Genomic DNA, 18,872 nt, shown 5'->3' with positions numbered 1-18,872 from the left:
GAGACCATTAAACCAGATGCCTGCAGTAGGAAACACCAAGGAGAAGAAATGGCTGAAAAATAACATATGCAGTCCAGCACAAATATCAGTTAAAGCCTGCCCCGTGCAACTCTGGCTGCGAGCCACAACCCCGCGACACGAGGGGGAGCAGCTGCTGATGTGCTGCAAACTGCAGAGGTCAAACCTCTGACACAGGACAGAGCTCGGATGTGCCACCATCCGCTGCCATCAGTGACTTACATCATGGACCAGAGGAGGAAACACAGCTGGTATAGAAATAAACCTCTCACAGTATAAAGTCCTTCCGTTTCGGAAGGTTTTGCTGTGCAGAAGCTCACCGGTGTGTTTTACCGGTTTAGTTTATATCCAGTGTCAGCAGTTGTTCTGAAGCACCCAAGCATACCTTCTTGATTTAAAACAATTTTATAATGCTAGACAGCAATCGAAAAGAACAGCTCAAATACCCGCCAGCCTAACGCAGAATCTCCACAGTGCCCTGCCTGGCACCGCTCGCCGCTCCTCTGGGCACTCATGGCAGCACCAGAATAACTCACTGCTGTTCCTGTGGATATATCCACATGGAATAAACCAGCAAACTGGCTACCAGGGTAATCTCATCTCTCTATGGTGACGTAAAAATAAGAGGTTACTTGTGACTACAATCTTCCATGAACATTAAGTGTTGAGTAACTTAACACATTGCTGATAAAGTACTAGAAAAGGCTTTCAAGTAGTATGTGTTCCCCGTAATAATGAAATATTTGCACGATGCACCTTTATATACATTTCTATTTCTTAAAAAATATATTGGATAATAAATAATCAGAGTAAAAAAACAGATGTGAAAGATGCTTTGAATGATCAGGCTGGTGGTGTAAAAGTTACCTGTAAATCATGTACAGGGCACGAGAGTGGAGCTGGCTACAGACAGCTGGTTTTTACTAGGAGGCATTAATGTAACATTCAATTATTCCACTGCACACTGGCTGTTTTAACTCAGCCAAATTAGAATACATTTTATATTGACTATTTTGACATTTGCTTTATTTGGCAAGTAAAACAAAACTGATCCAATTTCCTTGCAGCCATTGTAAACCGTAAGCTGTACAACAAGAGGTTATAAAATATATAAGCCTTGTAAACACTTCTTTTTAGACTGTCGCTGATGCTCTGAGCTCTAATTTTGGCCCTGTTCCCAATAGTTCTGACGCTGCTCTGCAGCCTTCGCTGCCAGGCTATAAAGTGACCCGTCCACACTTGGTGATTAAGGACTGCCATTGACATTCTCTTGCTATGATAATTTTTCCTCTTTATTGTGGAAATCTGCTCAGGCAGGAATTTCTTGCAGACAGAAAATGAAGATGTGTGCTCTCAAATCAAGACATCTTTTCCTCTGATCTCGCATGGCTTGTGCTGGGATGTAGCTTATGTCCAGCGGAGCTTCAAAACAAGGAATCAGCTCCCGGTGGGACAGCTGCAATCTCCAGGAGACTGCTGGCTTCTCATCTCTTTTGCCTCAGCTCTGTTTGAGAAGCGAGACGGCACCTCTGCCCGCAGCACACCTGAGAGCGCAGGAGAACCAGGTGCGTGCTACGGCAGGGACTGAGCAGAAGTCGGGGAAAGAAATGCCCGAAGGCTTTGGAGAGCCCCGAGCCACCGCACCACAGCGGATTTAAGTCTGGGTCACAGGTGAAGGCTCAAATGTGCACACCTGCCTTAAAAAGACACCCAACAGCTTTTTTGGGAACAGTTTACAGCAGTTTAAAAGCATCGCTCTCTGAAGTGACCTGTAAATCAAGACTCGGAAGGACATGAGTATTTTCCATCCACACGATACAATGACCTTTGCGTACAAACCGATCCCCCTGGAATTCCCCTCTGCTGTCTCCTTCGAAATTCTCTTAACAGTTATTGTAATACTGTAAATGTATCTGCAGCATATCAAATGCCTAGTGCAAAAATACACGTTCGCTTAATTAAGCAAAAGCCCAAAGGGACCCGTAGAGAATGTGCTGTCCCAGCATTAAAAGTGCTCAGTTTAACCTGTCTGGGTTGGGTTGTTGCTTAATACCACTCTGTTTTGTCCAGATAAATCCAGCAAGTAAGCTGTCAATACAGGACTGTTATATGCAAGTATACACACAAGTGTACACATTTATACACACACAAATACTGTCTACAACACAGGGAAAACGCCCTGGGCAGTCACTACGGCAGCGTCTGCCCACAGGTGCTGCTCCGGTCAGCGCTGCGGGACGAGTAGCCGGCTCCGCACGCTCAACAGCAGCTGCAAGACTGGGGCACAGCCATGGGGTCCGTGAAAAGGAAAAAAAACCAGGGCCAGTACTTCAAACCACAAGTGGACTGATTCTGGAGAACAAGCAAAACCTATGTCCCTATGCACTAAAATCTGTACGAATGCCTTTCCCTCCCTTTGGTCAAGGAAAGAAATCGGCTGACCCACGCGTGCTTGTGGGAAAATACAACATCCCACACAGTTTAAAGCAAAGTGCGGTTTGCTGTTTCCCTTCCTCTGCAGGCTTTTTCTTTCTTCTGACTTCTTCAGCCACATGTCTTTACACAATGACAGTCAAAGGAACTTCCAGAAGGGAAATACTTGAAGGGACAACACATTCCCTCATTATCAGATCATGCCACATGATCGTTGATACAGTACCCTGATCTTGATTCCACCAGGCAAAGTCAGTAACAATACACCACGCAGCAGCAAGCAGAAGGGGCTGGAAAGTAGAAAACTTACTTGGGCAGGTTAGGAGCTGGAGTCGACGCTGGTGCCTGGGAAGGAGGAGTGGCAGGCTGGGGAGATTCATGGTTGCGTGGAACTCTGCCCATCCGGTACCAAATGCCCATGCTGTTCAACTCCCTGTGTAATCAACACAGAAGACATAAACACCACAAACAAAGGCTGCACACATGCACAAGTATCAACACCAATGTGTCCCACGAGCACCGTGGTTAGGGAGAACCAGACTAATTGGAAAAGAAAAACAAAGCAGTTAGTTAATTCCTACATAAAATTCAGTAACACTTCTGCTTATGCAGACTTTTCTAGTGACAAGCTTTAGCTCTTACAAACTACTACTTCGTAATTATAGGAAAACAGGGTGCTTAGCCTTGGCACAATTGGATTTAAAACAACAGGTTCTGGAGTGAAGGGTACCTACCCTATGAACGTGTACTGCGGAGGGGCTTGTTTAGATCTGCCCAGGATCCGGATATCGCAGATCGCTGCCTCTGTGGAATCTCGAGGGATGAATTTAATGCACAGCCTCTTCTTTCTGAAAGCTATTTCTTCTGCAAAAACAACCCAGGACACAGGGTGGTTTTTATGCGAGATTAGGGTATAAATGTTATTTATTGTCTCTCCAGATATTAGGCAGATAATCATGGCAGGAACTAGAGCCAAAGAACAGATCCATGTCAGCAAACCAGACAGTGCAGTGACTGGAGAAATCTTCCATCAGGAGCTCTGTGCACACTGCGTGAGATTTGTCATTAGGCACTGCGATAAACCGATCCTCCCTGGCACCCTCAGCAGCGACGGTCAGACGTCACGTCTGCCACAGAGCACTCACTACAGAACAGAAACTGCAGGTGGTTTTTGCACTTCCATGTACTTCTCACATTTACTTTCTCTTTCCAAGGTAATGCTTGCCTTGTTTCCATGTTATCCATCAAGAAAAACTCAAGCCCAACAGAGTTAAGGCTCATCTGTACAATGAATTCATCTACATGCATGCAGATATACCCACACCCAAGTACGGGTCAGCGGCGTGACCGGGGTGGCACGGGCACAGACACGGGTGTGCCCTGCGTGGAAACCACGGCTTGGCTCCCCCCAGGAGCCCGCAGAGTCCCACCGGGAGCAAGGCGAGGTTTCTGTTGTGAATGCAGCCACTTGAGAGACATGACAGAAGTCTACTGATAAACTGAAAATCTAAAGTGCAGACACTGAATTAAAATCTGGAAACAACTACAAGTGCCTGCAAAATAAAAACCCTTCAGTTTAATATGAATAAATATCCTCCAGCTTAAAAATATGCTCTCACTTCAACAGATGGCAAGCAGCCCTGTCTCCGTAGGCTCCTCCAGTTTCGTAAACCGCACCTTGGAGAAAGCAATCCATCCCGGCCTCTGAAATTTGCTGTCGCACCAGCACCAATAAACGTGCAGACAGCGTGAGGTGTGTCACACTGCAGCATCTGTGCATGCAGCTTTGCAGTTACAGTGCTGCTTTTTAAAGATGTTAAATACCTGTATCCCTGAAGTCTAGTCTTCTCCTGCTCTGGAAAACAAGGGCTTTTATATGAAATGCCTAAAACCGATTTTAGGAACCGAGGGTTTAAGGCTTCCACATCTAAAAATTTTCTCAGAACCTAACAAGGAGAACCATATTTAATATATTTACTACAAGTCAACTGCCACTTAGAAAAGAGCACAGTAACACGTATAACCACAAATTAAACTCTGAACAAAATCAATGCCTCTTATTTCACTTTCACAGTAAGTACAAAGCTGACTATTTGCTTTTGTCTTTGGTCTCTTTCACACTTGGCTAGAGCCTGCAGTCTGTAGCAAACTTGGTTTAGGAGCTTGATTCATTCATTACACATGCTTAACCAGAGTTAATTTTAAGTAAACATATTATAAACACTCAATCGAAATGTGTTCATTCATGCTAACGGGGGCAGGGATATGTACCACTTCATTAATACAGACAATGCCTCTGCTTTAAAGATTGTATGGGTCGCAATCCAATGCATTTAAAATTAATTACTAAGTTTCCTCCCACCTTTCCACCAGGACTTCCACAAACACTCAAGCAGCACAGGGAAGCGTCCAGCACTCCCAAGGGCGAGCAGGACAAGCCATGACTGTCCCCGCACCATGCGTGCCCAGGGATTGCCAAGGAAACGGGTGACCCAGGGGAACGGGAAACGGGCTGCAGAGCTTCCCACTTCCCGGTCACGGCTTCAAATCGGATCAGCAGTGACGAGGATGATTTTCCAGTCTGCTGCAGACCTAGGTGAACTATTCCCTGCAAAACAGGCTCACCCAGCTCCTTCCTGCTCCTAACTGGGCTGGATTTCAGTCCTGACGAGAGCGGGCAGCAGCCCGGCTCTCCAGCACAGCCAGCACCAGCGGGCGGTGTCCCGCAGCCCCGTGTCCCGCAGCTCGGCCACATGTGCTCCCCAGGAGATCACCCAGCCTCCCCGGGGGCTCATCCAGCCTCCCCGCGCCCCGAGCCCGAAGCACTGCCGCAGAGCAGAGTGCTGCGACCAGACCCGGCTCCAGCTGCCGTGAGTCTCAGGGGACCCAAATGCACCGTTTGGGAGCTGCTGGCTTAAATGTTGCAGCAGGCCATTCCTGCCTTGCAGAAACGAGGATGGTATTTTCCCTGGACATTCCACTTGTGCTTTTCCTCGGCAAGCGCAAACACACCCCACCACCCCCAGCACCACCTCCCAGGACACAGGCCTTTGTCTGCTCACGGAGGGAGGCGTAAAGCCGGTGTGCATGAAGCCAGCACCACGAGCACACGCCCTTCCTTTCGGCACCCATTTGTGAACATCCCTCAACACCACAGTTCTGTTCCCGCTGGGCCTAGTCCATCCTTGCAAAACAAAAGAAGGAACTATTCCTGCCCAGAGCTGCGCTGCTCTACAGGCAAGTGGGTGACAGTCAGGCAGCAGCATTAAAAAGCCTGAATAGTACAGGAAAACCGAAGGCTGTTTATGGCAGTCCAGAGCTGCCCCAACATGCACGTGTAACCCCAGGGAGCAGCAGTGCTGAGGTGCACAGCCCCGCACCGCCCCCCACACAGGCACCACCGCAGCGGCTGCTCAGAGCACAGGACTGATGAACGGACACCAACTTACGAGTATCGATGGTCTCCTGGATGGGGATGAAGCCCACCGGTAAAGTGTCCTTGATATCAATGAGCTTCATGTCAACCAAGACATTGCCTAAATGACTCTTTGGAGAGAGAAAAGACACAATTGACTATGACAACATCACCAAATTCAAACCCAGCTTTTCTCACCCACTGAACCCCAAAACGTCTTGTCATTGTATTTGACCATCAACTTTAAAAATGGTAAGGAGGTACCAAGCCAACAGTTGCGACTGTCCCCTCTGCAGGAACTACATGATGATGGACTGGGAGATACCAGACAACTTGCAGCACCTATGGACTTACACCTCGTCTACTGCCATACTTTTGGATCCTTGGAAGCACAACCAAATTCTTGCCTTTGGAAACACGTCAGTTCAAAGAATTAACTTCACTAACTCAGCCACTAAGCAGGTCACCTTAGCTCTCACACACTCTACATCTACAGTAGCAACACAACATTTCTGTGACAGTAACAGCAGAAAGCATTTCAGGAAGATAGTTCATGCAGACCCAGCCAAAGTTATTACATGCATTAGCTAATTAGTACTGAATAGACATGGTTCTAGCTCCAAACGCAGGCACACTCCAGAAGAGCAGGCCATTTGGAATGAAGAACTTCATTTGGAGTCCATATGAACTGATGCCTCGTCCTATTAATCAAGGCTTGAAGAGCTCAAAACACAATTCAGAATGACAGCCTCCACAATTGTTTAGAGACCAGATTTTCTTTGCGGTTCTCGTTAAAGCCAGTATTGCTGCCAATAATCTGGATTCACGTATGGAAGAAAAACACACTTTACTTACTGCACAGCCTTTATAAACAGAAATGCAATACAGAACAATTAAAATTTCATCCTAAGCCATCAAACCATGTCTGTATCGTGTACTGTTACTGGCTGTTACATACCTCCTTTAGCTTTTATCTGGCAGAGCATTTCAGGCCCCTCGCCCACATGAAGCCCATGGCCTCACGCAGCACGAGCGCATGTTCCGCCCGGCGTGGAGGTCTGGCCCTGGGAAACCCACCCTGAGAGGAGGGGCTGCTCCCGCCGCCCATCGGTACGGCCACGGTGAGCCAGGAGCACCAGCCCCTTGCCAGCGCCCGCCACGGCAGCGCTGCCCACAGGCTGCTGCCCGGGAGCTCTGCCAGCAGCGCCGCGGCATGATGTGCCGCTGACACGGGGGTTCGGACAGCCCCCACGCGGGACACAGCGACTTGTGTCACACCTCCCATCACGCTCCTTTGACTCACCCTCATCGATATGAGGAACGTATGCCCAAACCATGCCGAGCCAAAAGCCCAACAGGCACCGACCGAGGGTATTTACACTGTCTCTGGCAGCCAGCAGTTGCTGCTATCCTGTAATTATTTCTGACAACCTCACATTTAAGGTAGCCACAGATAAACTTAATACTCAAATCATCACAAATCTTTCTGTTTAATACCCTCTCTGCCTATTCTGGGGCTATTATTCCTGCTACTGCAGGTACACTAGGATGAAAAGCACAATTATTGTCAATCCCCGGCAGGAAGCGATATTTCCCATAGCTCGGGAGCTTTATTTGAATCTAAGAGGCAGGCAGGGAAGTGGATGGAATGAAGGTCAAATGCTGGAACCTGGCAGCCCCTGGCTCTCCTGTCAGGACCCACAACGGCCTCTGAAGCTGCAGTTGTTGTTCTGTTCCTGTTGTTGATGCAAGCACAAGTACAAAATGGTATCTCCATACCCTGACGACTGAGACACTGAATATCCAAAAGACGACAAAAAGCAGGATTACCCACTAGATGGAGTGCATTCATTGTAGAATTAAGTAGTTCCTCAGAAAATAGGAAGTTTTCACACTAGCCTGAACCAAAACCACAGAAGAAGGCATCAGGCTCTAGCTGTACATGGTCTCTCCTCCACAGAAGATGTGGGCAGACAACTGCTCCAATCAGAAATCACCTTATGCTTAGGAGCCATACTAGAAGATTACAACAATATGGCAGCATATGCACGATGTGGGCAAATTTTCAAGAACCAGTACCAAAACCAAGAAAGAAAGAAATGCTAATCCTGCAGGAATATATGTATGATGCCCCTGGATTCAGAAACAAGCATTTCCTCCATCAGCACTACCTGCAGCATTTGCTTCTCTAGGTAATTAGAGTCAGAAGCTCATCAGGATCATGAGCATGCAGTGCTCATTGCCACAGCAGGAAACACTAGTGTGAGGGGGGAGCTGAAATGCAAGCATTCCCTTTTCTGCTGCTTTTATTGCAGATTTTGCCAGCTAATTTCTTTCCATAAAGAACAGACAAAATGCAAATATCGAGCTGCTGCAGTTTGCCTTCTGACTCACCGAAACTCAGCGAAATGCCTGCTTGAATTATAATTGGCTCCATAAAATGAATTATCTTATGGGTAAGAGCATACCAGGCACAGACACAAATCATGCAGATACTCAAACGGACTTACATTTTCTTTTGAAAATGATCTTGTGAAGCACAGGTATCGTGTGACCTTGGATTTAAATAGGCCATCTTTCCAGAGGTCAGCATCCAAGCCATCTGCTGTTTGTGCAACCTGCAAAGAAGAGACAGAGGGAGAGAGGAGACACGTGAGCCAAGATAAAGTTAATATATGTGCAGTACTTCTTCCTTGGACCTCTCCTAATTAACGGTAGCCCAAACTCTCACTGCATCTCATTAGTTTCTTCACAAGGTGCCGTGCAAAGAACTTCCGAGAGGAGGTATAAAAAGAAGTTCTAAAAATGCTGTCTCTCGGGAGTCTGTTCATTAAAGATGCTCTGAGAAAGGCTACCTAATGAGGAAACAGCGACTTTGGCTACAGCCTCCAAACAACGGCTTGGAAAAGTCAGCATATCAAGGCGCTCATTACCACCCCACACGCAAGGGCGCGCTGGGGCAAGCCGCGAGGAAGGGTCTGTGTAGACAGGCAGAGAAACTGCCCAAGCTCAGTTTTATTTTCACAGAAAAGCCATCGAGGAATTCTGGCTCCCAGGCCAAAACGCTGTTTCCAGCAGCTGGGGAAAGCCCTGGTCACTCAGTTTAGCAGCAGTGCCATGTGCGAGGAGACACTTGCAAACGCCCAACGCATCCAAGCCCAGTCAGATCAGAGGCACGCACTGCATGGACGGTGATGGAAATGGACCCTCCACCGAAGACACAGAGGCACGTCCCGAACAGAAGGGCAGGAGCAGATCTTGCCTTCGGGCTGATCCACAGAGTGGGCACGAGGCAGCACTGTGCGCAGGGCAAACTCAGCACTCACCTGGTACAAGCTGGAAAGAGCCCCGGCCCCAAAAGCTTTGTTGTCGAATAAGAGAGGAGAGAAGGCGGCAAACAGGTGAAGGGTAGCAGAAATAAGACCACCCCACCAGACTAACATCCAACCGATGGCTCCCAACAGGAGACTCCCCTGCTGCAGCCTGCGGCCCAGCTGAACTCCTGCCTGCTGCCTCTTGGATGGGCAAACCGCTGCCCTGCGGCTCCTCCAATCTCATTGGACACAACTGACTCAGACCTTGGCCCTGGAGCAGCCTGATAAAGCGCTGACATTTGTTGTCCTGTTCGCACCCATGTTTTGTTGAACAGAGACTCTGCGCAGGGCACAGAAAGCAAGAGATGTGTGCTGACACAACCCTCCAATTATCCAAAGTGCAGGAGAGAAAAGCGTGTTTATTGTTTGATCAGCAAAAGGAGCAAAGTGCATTGGCTGCTCTGCGTGTTTCATCAACTGCTGTTTGCAAGACCCTGCTCAGCTCAAGCGCCTGTACGACACACAGTTTTATGGCCAGGCTTCTGCAAAGAAACATGCATCATTTTTAAATAGTAAAATTTTAAAACAGGATTTTGGTGGGCAGCCAGGCTGACCCTGACAGCCTGTGGGGCAGCGCAGGAGCTGGGTACTGCTGGCAGCTGACGGCAGGACCGAGGTCCTTGGCTCCCAGGAGCCAGCAGTGCCAGGCTTGGCGCACAGCGCTGCCCCCTGGGGACACGTCCCTGCTGAGCAGCCATTCGGGCCCCTCCGATGCATCCCCACCCCGCTGAGCTGCCTGTCCTGGCAGCACCAGGCACCCTCGGAGCCTCGCGGGACGTGACCAGCAGAGCAAAAAGCAGCCAGGGGTAAGAGCTTGCCATCCCCAGAGCCCCACAGGAATGCCAGCAAAACCATTCCTGCTTCTGCCAAAACGCAATAGTCACAGGCAACGTCCTCAGCAACTAACCCTGAGTGCTCTGCCTCTGCATCATCCTGCTGAAGACTTTTTCCAAGCCTGGAGAATGTAAGCATGCATTAACTTGTCGGAAAATTCACAGGGAAAGAAAACAGAGCAATATAAACAGGAAACCTCTCACATCCTCTGCTGGGCTCCTGCAGTCAAGGAGGATCCCCGACACCTCTGGAAGCAGAGTGGTGCCCAAGCAGCGCAGCTCCGCGATGGCAGCGTGCCCTCGGTGCGGCAACACGGGAAGGGAGCCAGCCTGAGAAGCTGCGGCAGAGCTGCCAGGCACCGTGCAGCCCAGCTCACCACGTCCTGCGCTTGGCTAAGAGGAACGTGCGGGACAGAGGACACAGCACCCGGCACAGGGCACCCAGCGCCCCAGGCACAAGGAATGCTCCTTCTCACGGAGCTGGGGGAAGACACTGCTCAAGTACACGCTACAAAGAGAGGGACTTGATGGAGTGACACCCGGTAAGGAAGGTGTCCCCCAGCCCACCCCTCCAAGCGCAGGGTAATCTCCGCACTGCCTAGCAGTCAGCACAGAGTTACTGCTACCACAGGACAGGCCTTGGGCAAATGGGCTCCCAAACCGCTGGCCCCATGGGTGTGCAGGGCGGCCCTGGCTGAGCAGCACCTGGGGCTCTTGCCCCGGAGCAAAGCCCTGGCTGGAGCTGGCGTTCAGTCTGCAGCGAGGAACGCGGCTGCGCAGGAACCACACCTCTCCCACCCCCGGCTCCTGCCTCCCACCTCTCCTCCCTTTCCTCCCCACCAACATGCTCAGTCCTGCCAGTTTGGGCAGATTTTCAGGAATCTAACTTCAGGCACACTCTGTACGCTTTGGCAAAATCAAGTCTTTGGCGTGCCACTGTCCGGCGGGTTTGGGCACCAGGACATCCTGTCACATCAGGGCGGCAGCCAGAGCAGCCCCATCGCAGCGGGTGCTGTACAGTGGAAAGGACACGAACTGCGGACCATGGCGCCCAGGCAGAGCCAGACTGTGGATCTGCCATACAGGAGGCTGAAGGAGCAGGCGTGTGGGAGCCACGCTCAAAGTCCAACACTGCAGACAGAGGGCACATCCCCACAGCCAGACCGCTGGTCCCACGGCCAGACAAGAGCTGCTTGTAGACAGAGGGGGAGGCAGGAGAACCAGAGGAAAGGCAGCCTCCTCTGTGTGCCCCCTAGGAGAGAGCGACCCACATTCACAAGCGTTATTACAACCCCACTGTAATTGGATTAAGCCACAGGAAGACTCTTTTATCTTGTTTAGTTTAAACTGCGGTAGCGCTGAAGCTCCCTATTAAACCACAGACAGGCTATCTGGGGTGAGCGCTCTCTCTGCCCAGTCATTTAGGCAGAATGCAATTCTGTTATCACAACTCTCACATTGTCCCGTGCTCCTTTATCAGGGCAAGCAGCTAATTACACAGCCTGGCTCACACAGGTAATCAGCACTCAGAAAAATGCCGTAAATGCAAAAACCTTCCAGGTCTTTAAGGAGCCTTTTCACAATTTCCTCGCTGATGCCCTCACTTCAGCCTGATCCATTTTCTTCCCTCTCACACTGAACAGGGTAAGCAACAATCCAGAGTACAAGACGTGAGCAAAGCCTCAAGTCGGCTAGTTTCCACTCCTGACATAGAAAGCTGGGCAGATGGACTACAAACCAAATCTTTCCATACAGAGCTCTGCAAGCCCAGTATTTTATGACATTTCACTGTTTGGGACACTAATCTATGCGGGGGGAAAAGTCATGCTGTTGGTTACACAGCAACCAACCCAAGGAACAAGCAGCTGTTAAACAGTGACCTCCCTTTATCCATTCACATGTTTATCTCTGCTGTACCCAGCTACTGGCCAGCCTCCTGCCAAAGCTTAGTTTAGACCTTTGCATTCTGTCCATCAAAATCATCCTTGCAATTTCAGCTGGATGTGAAACTCTTGCTTCCCATTCTGGAGCTTCTCATCATCATTGTGCAGTGCTGATATGTGGGATTAAACAGCTGATGTGGGATCCATTTATTCGGAGATATAATTTGTGCAATACTTAGGACTCCTTCAGGATGAATGTTACTAGGATTATTAAATTTGCATGCCACAGTGGCCAGCTGTTTCTCAAAACCCCTCCTCCAGGTAATCAGGCTTCTCCGGAGTGGCACAGATGAAGTACCACGATTGCACCCACAAACCTCCACTGAGGGAAAGCACTAAGTGCTGTAGGCTGAGAGGTGGGTGGCTGGATATCAAATTACTTCTTAAAGCACATGTCTGAAGGCAAGCCCTCTCTGGAAGAAATGCTGTTCCCAGCAAAGTAAAGCCTCATTAGCACAGAACCAAAGCATTAGCAGCAGCAGCCGAAATAGCTCTACTTACTACATCATAACCTGTCGGTGCTCGGTTCCGGGACGCAACCACCCCGACACCTGTGATGGGGTCCATCGGCACATCAGGCAAGGCATCGGAGAGGTCTCGGACTTCAGGCATTATGGACTGATCCTGAAAGAAAGGAACGGAATTACAGGGCTGCTCAGCTGCACAGCCCAGCAGCAGACAGAGCAGGGAGAGCCCGCATGCATGCCACAGTGCCTGTGCTGACACACCACGGACTGCCAAGTTAAACACAGGATTAGGCCAGACACACCTTCTGCACTTTCATTTGCTTCTGATAAGAAGGTGCATTTGTGCAATGCCCAATACGTTTGGAATTTAGGCAAGCAGCCTCCTCTGAGATTAATTTTGTTGCTTCCAGGGTACTTAGCATGGGCTGGTCGCCATCTAGCAACGATGGGAAAACCCAAGCTCGTTCCCTTCCCTCTCACAGAGCAAATCTCACCCCTGAGTCAGGCTGGCTGAAGCAGCTCTGCCATTTTAAGCAGCAGGAAATCTGCTCCCAGGGGCTTCAGTGGGAGGCTCCCCGTCCATTACGGGTGTTAGACACGCTGGGGGTTCCCCTGCGAGTCTTCAGTCCCAGCACACCCTCCTGAACCAGACCATTTTCATGTAGCAGCACAGATGTATCTGGCGCTGTATGCAAAATCGCGCTTGCTGCAGAGCCTCAACACCAGGGCAACACAGATGAAACAGCACAGGACAGTCTGATGCAAAGCAGACAGAGGCCTTGAAGAGGCCCGAGCATCTTCCAGGAGAAGGGAGACATTACCGCGTACTTCAGGGAGGGAGATACGCAAAGGGGTCAGAAGCAGGTAAGACCAACCAATTTCAGAGAGATGCTGTTGCAGGAAGCAGGAGGAGAGGACAAGAGAGCTGCTGACACAACTCGCTGAGGAGGATGGGGAAAGGTGCCACTGCCTCAGCATGTGGTCTCCTGCAGAGACAGCCAGTTAGGGCAAGTCTTCTCCGGCTTTCAGGCAGGAATGCCCCAGGAAACCTCCCCCCACGCACCCCCAGATGAAAGAGCAGTGCTTTGTGTAAACAAGCGCCACTGCTGCAGAGCCAGACAAGCCGTGAACCAGAGCTACTGAATCCAATTCCCTCCTCAGAGCAATTAAACCCCAGCATTTCTAGGCCATGTAGACAGCTGGTTACTTACTGCTTCTAGAAAAGGCAGAGGTGAGTGCTGGTGCCAGTGGGACCTGGGTTTACACTTCACAATGCCCAGTCTGAGCAAACATCGTGCTGCAGGCAATAAAAAAGAGCAAGTCTGGGCCCTATGTAAATAATAATAATGTCATACCAACAACCAGGCTACCTGAGGAGTCTAAAATAACAGAAATCAGTGAACAGTAATGGTGGAAACACTATCGCCAGTGAACCAAGCCTGAGAGAGGTTTCTGCTTCGGCACCTAGGCAAGTACCCAGCACGCACGGAGCAAAGCAGACCCACTCAGCTCCCTACACAGTCCAAGCCTCCAAAGCACAACCAGACGCGCACCCTGAGCCACAGGGCTCCCCATCCTGTACCCAGGGGCTCCCTGTGCTCAGGGCAGGCAGAAGCGAGGACCGTGCTGCAGGAACGCTGGTGGCCCCGGCACAGCCCTGACAAACCCCACACTGCTGCCTGCACTGCTCCACCGGCTCAGCCAGATGCCTTGCAAATAATCCAGAACCTGCTGCCTAAAATGCACAGTACTGAGCAAACACAATGTGAATTCAACAAAGAACTTACAATCTGTTCTTCATACAGATGCATGTTTTCTGAAACTTTTCCAAGTCACTCTCGATAACGTGACGACTTGTTATTACGCACTGGGAGGAGCTGGGAGATAATTAATGCTGATATGAGCTTCTCTTAGGCTATTTTGAACTGAAATCCAGGTAAGTGATGATATTCCCCAGCACGCTGAGAACACCGCACTGCAGGTTCCAGCACAGCTGCATCGTGGGGAAGCAGATCCGCTCCCTTGGCACCTCCGGCCTCCAGCAAACCCGCCCTGACGCTAGCTCACACCAACACCTCGGGGGTGCCCCCTCTCAGGCCTGGGAGAGCCCAGGCAACAGGAGCCCCCAGTGCTCCCTCCCATGCCACAGCGCTGACGGTGGGGACAGGGCTGACACGGGCCAGGGACCTGCTGCTGAATGCTGCCCCAGCAGGGACTCAGGCAGCAGCAGGGCTGTCCTGGAGAGGACAAGAACGGGGCTGGGGGGCTCTGGCACCACTGCAGGAGTGGGGTCAGCGCCCCTACCCCCGGCGCAGTGCCGCTGGGCAGACCCCTGGCCTGATGGAACCTGTCCTTGGCGAGAGGAGAAGGGCACCTTTGTCGGAGCACAGCAGGGGGAGGGGAAGCGCCATCAATCCTGGCTTTGTGTCGGCTCGCACAAAGCCCCTCTATGGCAGCAGTGGCTGAGCACGGAGAGCCGGGCCTTCCGCCTTGACAGGGTGGGAGGCGGAAGCTATGGGTGAGACGCCATGCAGCACTGGCGCAGGGCCCATAGCGGCACCCCGCTGCAGCAAGGGCCGAGCCGAGCTCCCCACGCCGCCACCGCTGCGCAGCGCCCAGCCGGACAGGCACCCTCCTCTTCCTCAGCCTGCGGCCCACGCCCACAGCCAGGGAAGACGGGCGGGCAGAATAGCTGCCCAGGAAACAAAGCTCCAGGTTTGCGGACAGCACGGTGCTCCCTGCTGGGGCTCCGCAGCCGCAGGGCTGGGCCAGCGCCCGGCACCGCAGCACGGCAGCACAGCGAGCCTGCAGGCCAGGGGTGCGGGCGGGCTCTGCTGCACCAGACCAGCTTCCCGCTGTGCCGGTGGCATCGAGGACTCATCTGGAACAGATACAGGGCAGCAGCCATTGGTCTGCACACTCGGATAAATGTTTTTCTGAACTCTGCACAGGTCAGAGGGGAGTCTCTGGCTGGGTAATCATGCAGACGATTAGTTACATTGCACTTCTCCCCCAGGGCATCTGCAAAGTTTGGTTTCTTTTCCTTTGTGCCTTTGAACTTAAAAACAAAAAACAAACAGCAAAAGAAAGATTAAATTAAGGAGCAGGATTCTATAAATACTCCGATTAGACAGCTTGTTATTTTACTGAAGTTCTCTTTAAACAACGCGAGCTTGACCTATATGCCCACCTAACATCATGGTGGCTGAGAACTCAAACCAGCTGACCGGGAGACACCTTTCAACATCCTGCGCTGAGCTGCATTTGCCGAGCTCTATTGAAAGGCTTCCGCTGTTCCACCCGCTGCAGGGTTATTCTGGGAACAGCCCAAAACAATTTGAAGAACATTTTTCCCATTAGTTGGGAGCATGCTCGCTGGAGGTCATTCTCAGCTGCAGGACCACATCCCGCCTCCGGCAGGCCCAGGCAGCCAGGGGAGGCCGGACGCGAACCCGGGGGCAGAGAGAAGCTTCCACACATCACGGAGCCGCTTGGACAAAGCCAGCGGGGAAAGGATCTGCCCCCACCAGGGAAAGTCACCGCGCCTCCTGCCCACACCAGACCCCAGCAGCACACAGCACAGCGCGGCAGGACAAGATGCACAGAACCAGCTCCTGGCACGCGGCCACTTTTCTGCTGCCTTCACTGTCCGTTTCAAGTATTCCACTGCGATGACTGACCACACACACTGCCGAGCTTTGGCTGGGACACATATATAGCAAAGGAACACGTTTTTAGAAATTAATGTATTATTGTGAGTTTATAGAGTATTTTTCCCTCTTGGTGTTCCTTTTCAACAAGTTAGGCAAGTTCAAAAGCTGGTGGGTACATGACCAGATCAGGCCTGATGATGTACTTGCTACAGAAGCATCACGCTGCCATCAAAGCGGGTCAAGTTCTGAAGTTAAATAGCAAGGGACTTGGAGAGAGAATGGTCTTATTGTTTCTCCCTTCAACTACAAGCCCTGCACTTTGACGCTGACTTGCTCTTCCCACAGGCAGAAAAGTATAAGCTAAGGCAAAACTAGAAAACAATTATCGACTACCTCACTGAGTTCCTGCAGCCCGCAGGAAACAATCCCATCAAACCAAAGCAGACACGTTGCTAAAACCCTTGTTTGCATGCTGAGGTTATCACTCCACCATTTTGAAAAGGTGGTAGGCACTGCTGGCACAACGCGGGTTGAAGTTACGCTGCCGTACTCCATGCGCCTGGTCCTCCCACTGCATCCGGGAACAGGACACAGCCTCAGCCAGTTTTCTATTTCTGTTCATGGAACAGGACATAGTTTCAATCAGAAAAACAGGAGACCGTGGCAGGCCACAGGGTCAGAGGCCTGGAGGCCTCCATCACGAGCAGGCAGAATTTCAGTTTCATTTTTCACCCCAAACGAAGGTATGTCTGGAATCACCCCTGCACCCAGACTCCCATCTTCAAGACAACTGCCCCCTATCAGCTGCAAAATCTCTACAGTTTGTGACTTAGCTGGATGGAAACAGGAACTTAAGTCAGGAAATGAGCAAAACTGAATTTTCTGTTGCTTCACAGCACTTCTAACTATGGGCATGCATTTGAGAAGAGTGTCCTATTTCAAACCAAAATAGGTTTCCATACACAGACAACCTTGCACCAGGGCAGCAAAATTTAAATGACATTCAGTTCAGTTATTTCTATCTTGGCACATGTATGAACAATCCCGGGGGTCTACAGGAACCCTTAAGCCTGGGATTCACTTTGCCAGAGCAGTATGCACTGCAAGACTGAAGTGTTGTATGTTTTATTTCACACCTCCAGAAACTCAAGCTAAGTCTTCATCCCAGTATTCTGAGAAAATCTAGCGGGTAAAGCTCACTCAGCTAAAAATTACAGCAATGACACTGCCAACCTGCCACACAACACACAGGCTCTACTAAGGTATGCATTAGCATGCTCTCACCCAGTGAAAATACAACACAAGATGGAGAAACCTCAGTTTTCGCCTGACCAGCTGAACACCTGCTGAAGCCCAGCCTGTCTCGTGCTGGCTGAAAAACCCTGCTTGTGTGACCGTGACCAAGCTGGGAATGCCCCAGCTCAGAGACAGCACAAAAAATGCTGAAGCTTGGAGGATCTTTGAGAACCTCTCCAGAAACCACAGTGAAAGCTCACGAGCCTCAGTAATGCAAGAGGTAAGTACACAAAACACAGACAGCTCGGTATCGGTGCTCCGGCCAGTGGTGTAAAGAGAGAGCCCACATTATCCCCTCCACATACACAGAAACCTAAGAACAGGTGAGAAAATGGGCAGTCAGGCAAACCCACACTGCGACCATTTGCAGTAAAAGACACACAAAACACAGGCTTTTTTTGTTATTTTCTCTAACCAGTCACTAACAAAATCTGCAGTAAACTCTCGAGCAAGTCAAGGTCACCCGGGCCTCGCCCCACCGCCTATCACCGACGCTGTTTCTGCCACCGGCCACCAGCCCCCGCAGAGCCCTTAATGCCACGAGCAGCCCGGCCGGGACCAGCCCGGCCCGGCCCGTCCCCCCGCGGCGCCGGCAGCCGCGCCCGACCCGGCTGCTCCCGCCGGGCGCTCCGGGGCCCGCAGGGCTCCGTCCCGGCCCGCAGAGCCCCGGCCAAGCCAGCGCCCCCGCCCGCGGAGGGGCCGGGAGGGGCGGCCAGGCCGGGCCCCGCTCGCGGACGCGCCGCCCCCGCCGCGCAGGAGCCCCGAGCGCCCGGGAGGCCGCGGCGGGTCCGGGGACACTTAACTGTTGCCCGGGCGCTGGGCGGCGGGTCGCGGCTCCCCCGTGGCAGGCAGAAGCAGCTCCTCATCGCCCGGCGGGGCCGGCGCGGCGCGGCCCGGCGGGAGGAGCGGCGGCGGCGGGGGAGCGGCCTGCGGGCCCGGGCGGGGCGGGGAGCGGCGGGCAGGCCGCGGCCCGGCCCAGCGCGGAGCCTCACCCGGCGACGCGCGTCGTGCCGGGCCCCGGGCAGCGGCGGGGCCGGGGCCGGGGCCGCAGCGGCGCAGCTCGGGCTCCCGCCGCCGCGCAGGCCCCCGCCGCTCCGCGCCCGGACCGCGGCGCGCAGGGCCCAGAGCCCGCCCCGCACCGGCCCCCGCGCCGCCCCGCGGCCCCCTCGGCGCCGCTCCGACCCGTCCCCGGGCACTCACCGCGCCGGCCGCGCAGCGCTGCCTCCCACCGCCGCCCGGGCCCGGCCCCGCGCCACACCGGCCCCGCGGGCCGACACGGGCCCGGCCGCCCTGCCCCTCCCACGGCGGGCGCGCCCCGGGGCCCAGTGGCCCCCGCCTCCCGGGGCAGGGGCTCTGCCTCGGGTTCCACCGACCGCCGGGCTCGGTGCTCCCGGGCCAGCTCCTGCGAGCCCCGCACCACGAAAAGTTGAGCTTCATAGA

General features: G+C 52.3%; 1 protein-coding gene across 5 annotated transcripts in view; it reads right to left on the bottom strand.

Annotated features, from left to right (window-relative positions):
- Positions 1 to 18,612, bottom strand: part of MVB12B (multivesicular body subunit 12B) — a 56,452-nt gene extending 37,840 nt beyond the window's left edge. For 3 of the 5 annotated variants that reach the window (XR_010607262.1, XM_065648230.1, XM_065648229.1), the window contains exons 1-6: positions 13,695 to 13,774; positions 12,518 to 12,640; positions 8,377 to 8,484; positions 5,901 to 5,997; positions 3,186 to 3,315; positions 2,762 to 2,884 (exon numbers count right to left, since the gene is read on the bottom strand). Coding sequence is in view for 4 of the 5 variants with exons in the window: in XM_065648230.1 (XP_065504302.1) it covers positions 2,762 to 2,884; positions 3,186 to 3,315; positions 5,901 to 5,997; positions 8,377 to 8,484; positions 12,518 to 12,628 (569 nt within the window). In the remaining variant the exon portion in view is untranslated. Of the gene's footprint in view, positions 1 to 2,761; positions 2,885 to 3,185; positions 3,316 to 5,900; positions 5,998 to 8,376; positions 8,485 to 12,517; positions 12,641 to 13,694; positions 13,781 to 18,235 lie in introns of those variants that run through there. The other 2 variants (XM_065648231.1, XM_065648232.1) reach the window with 2 other exon arrangements.
- Positions 18,613 to 18,872: the final 260 nt, after the last annotated feature.

The sequence above is a fragment of the Caloenas nicobarica genome, chromosome 19 (assembly GCF_036013445.1).
Source record: "Caloenas nicobarica isolate bCalNic1 chromosome 19, bCalNic1.hap1, whole genome shotgun sequence".
Lineage (NCBI taxonomy): Eukaryota > Metazoa > Chordata > Aves > Columbiformes > Columbidae > Caloenas > Caloenas nicobarica.
This window is presented reverse-complemented; position numbering and strand designations above follow the sequence as displayed.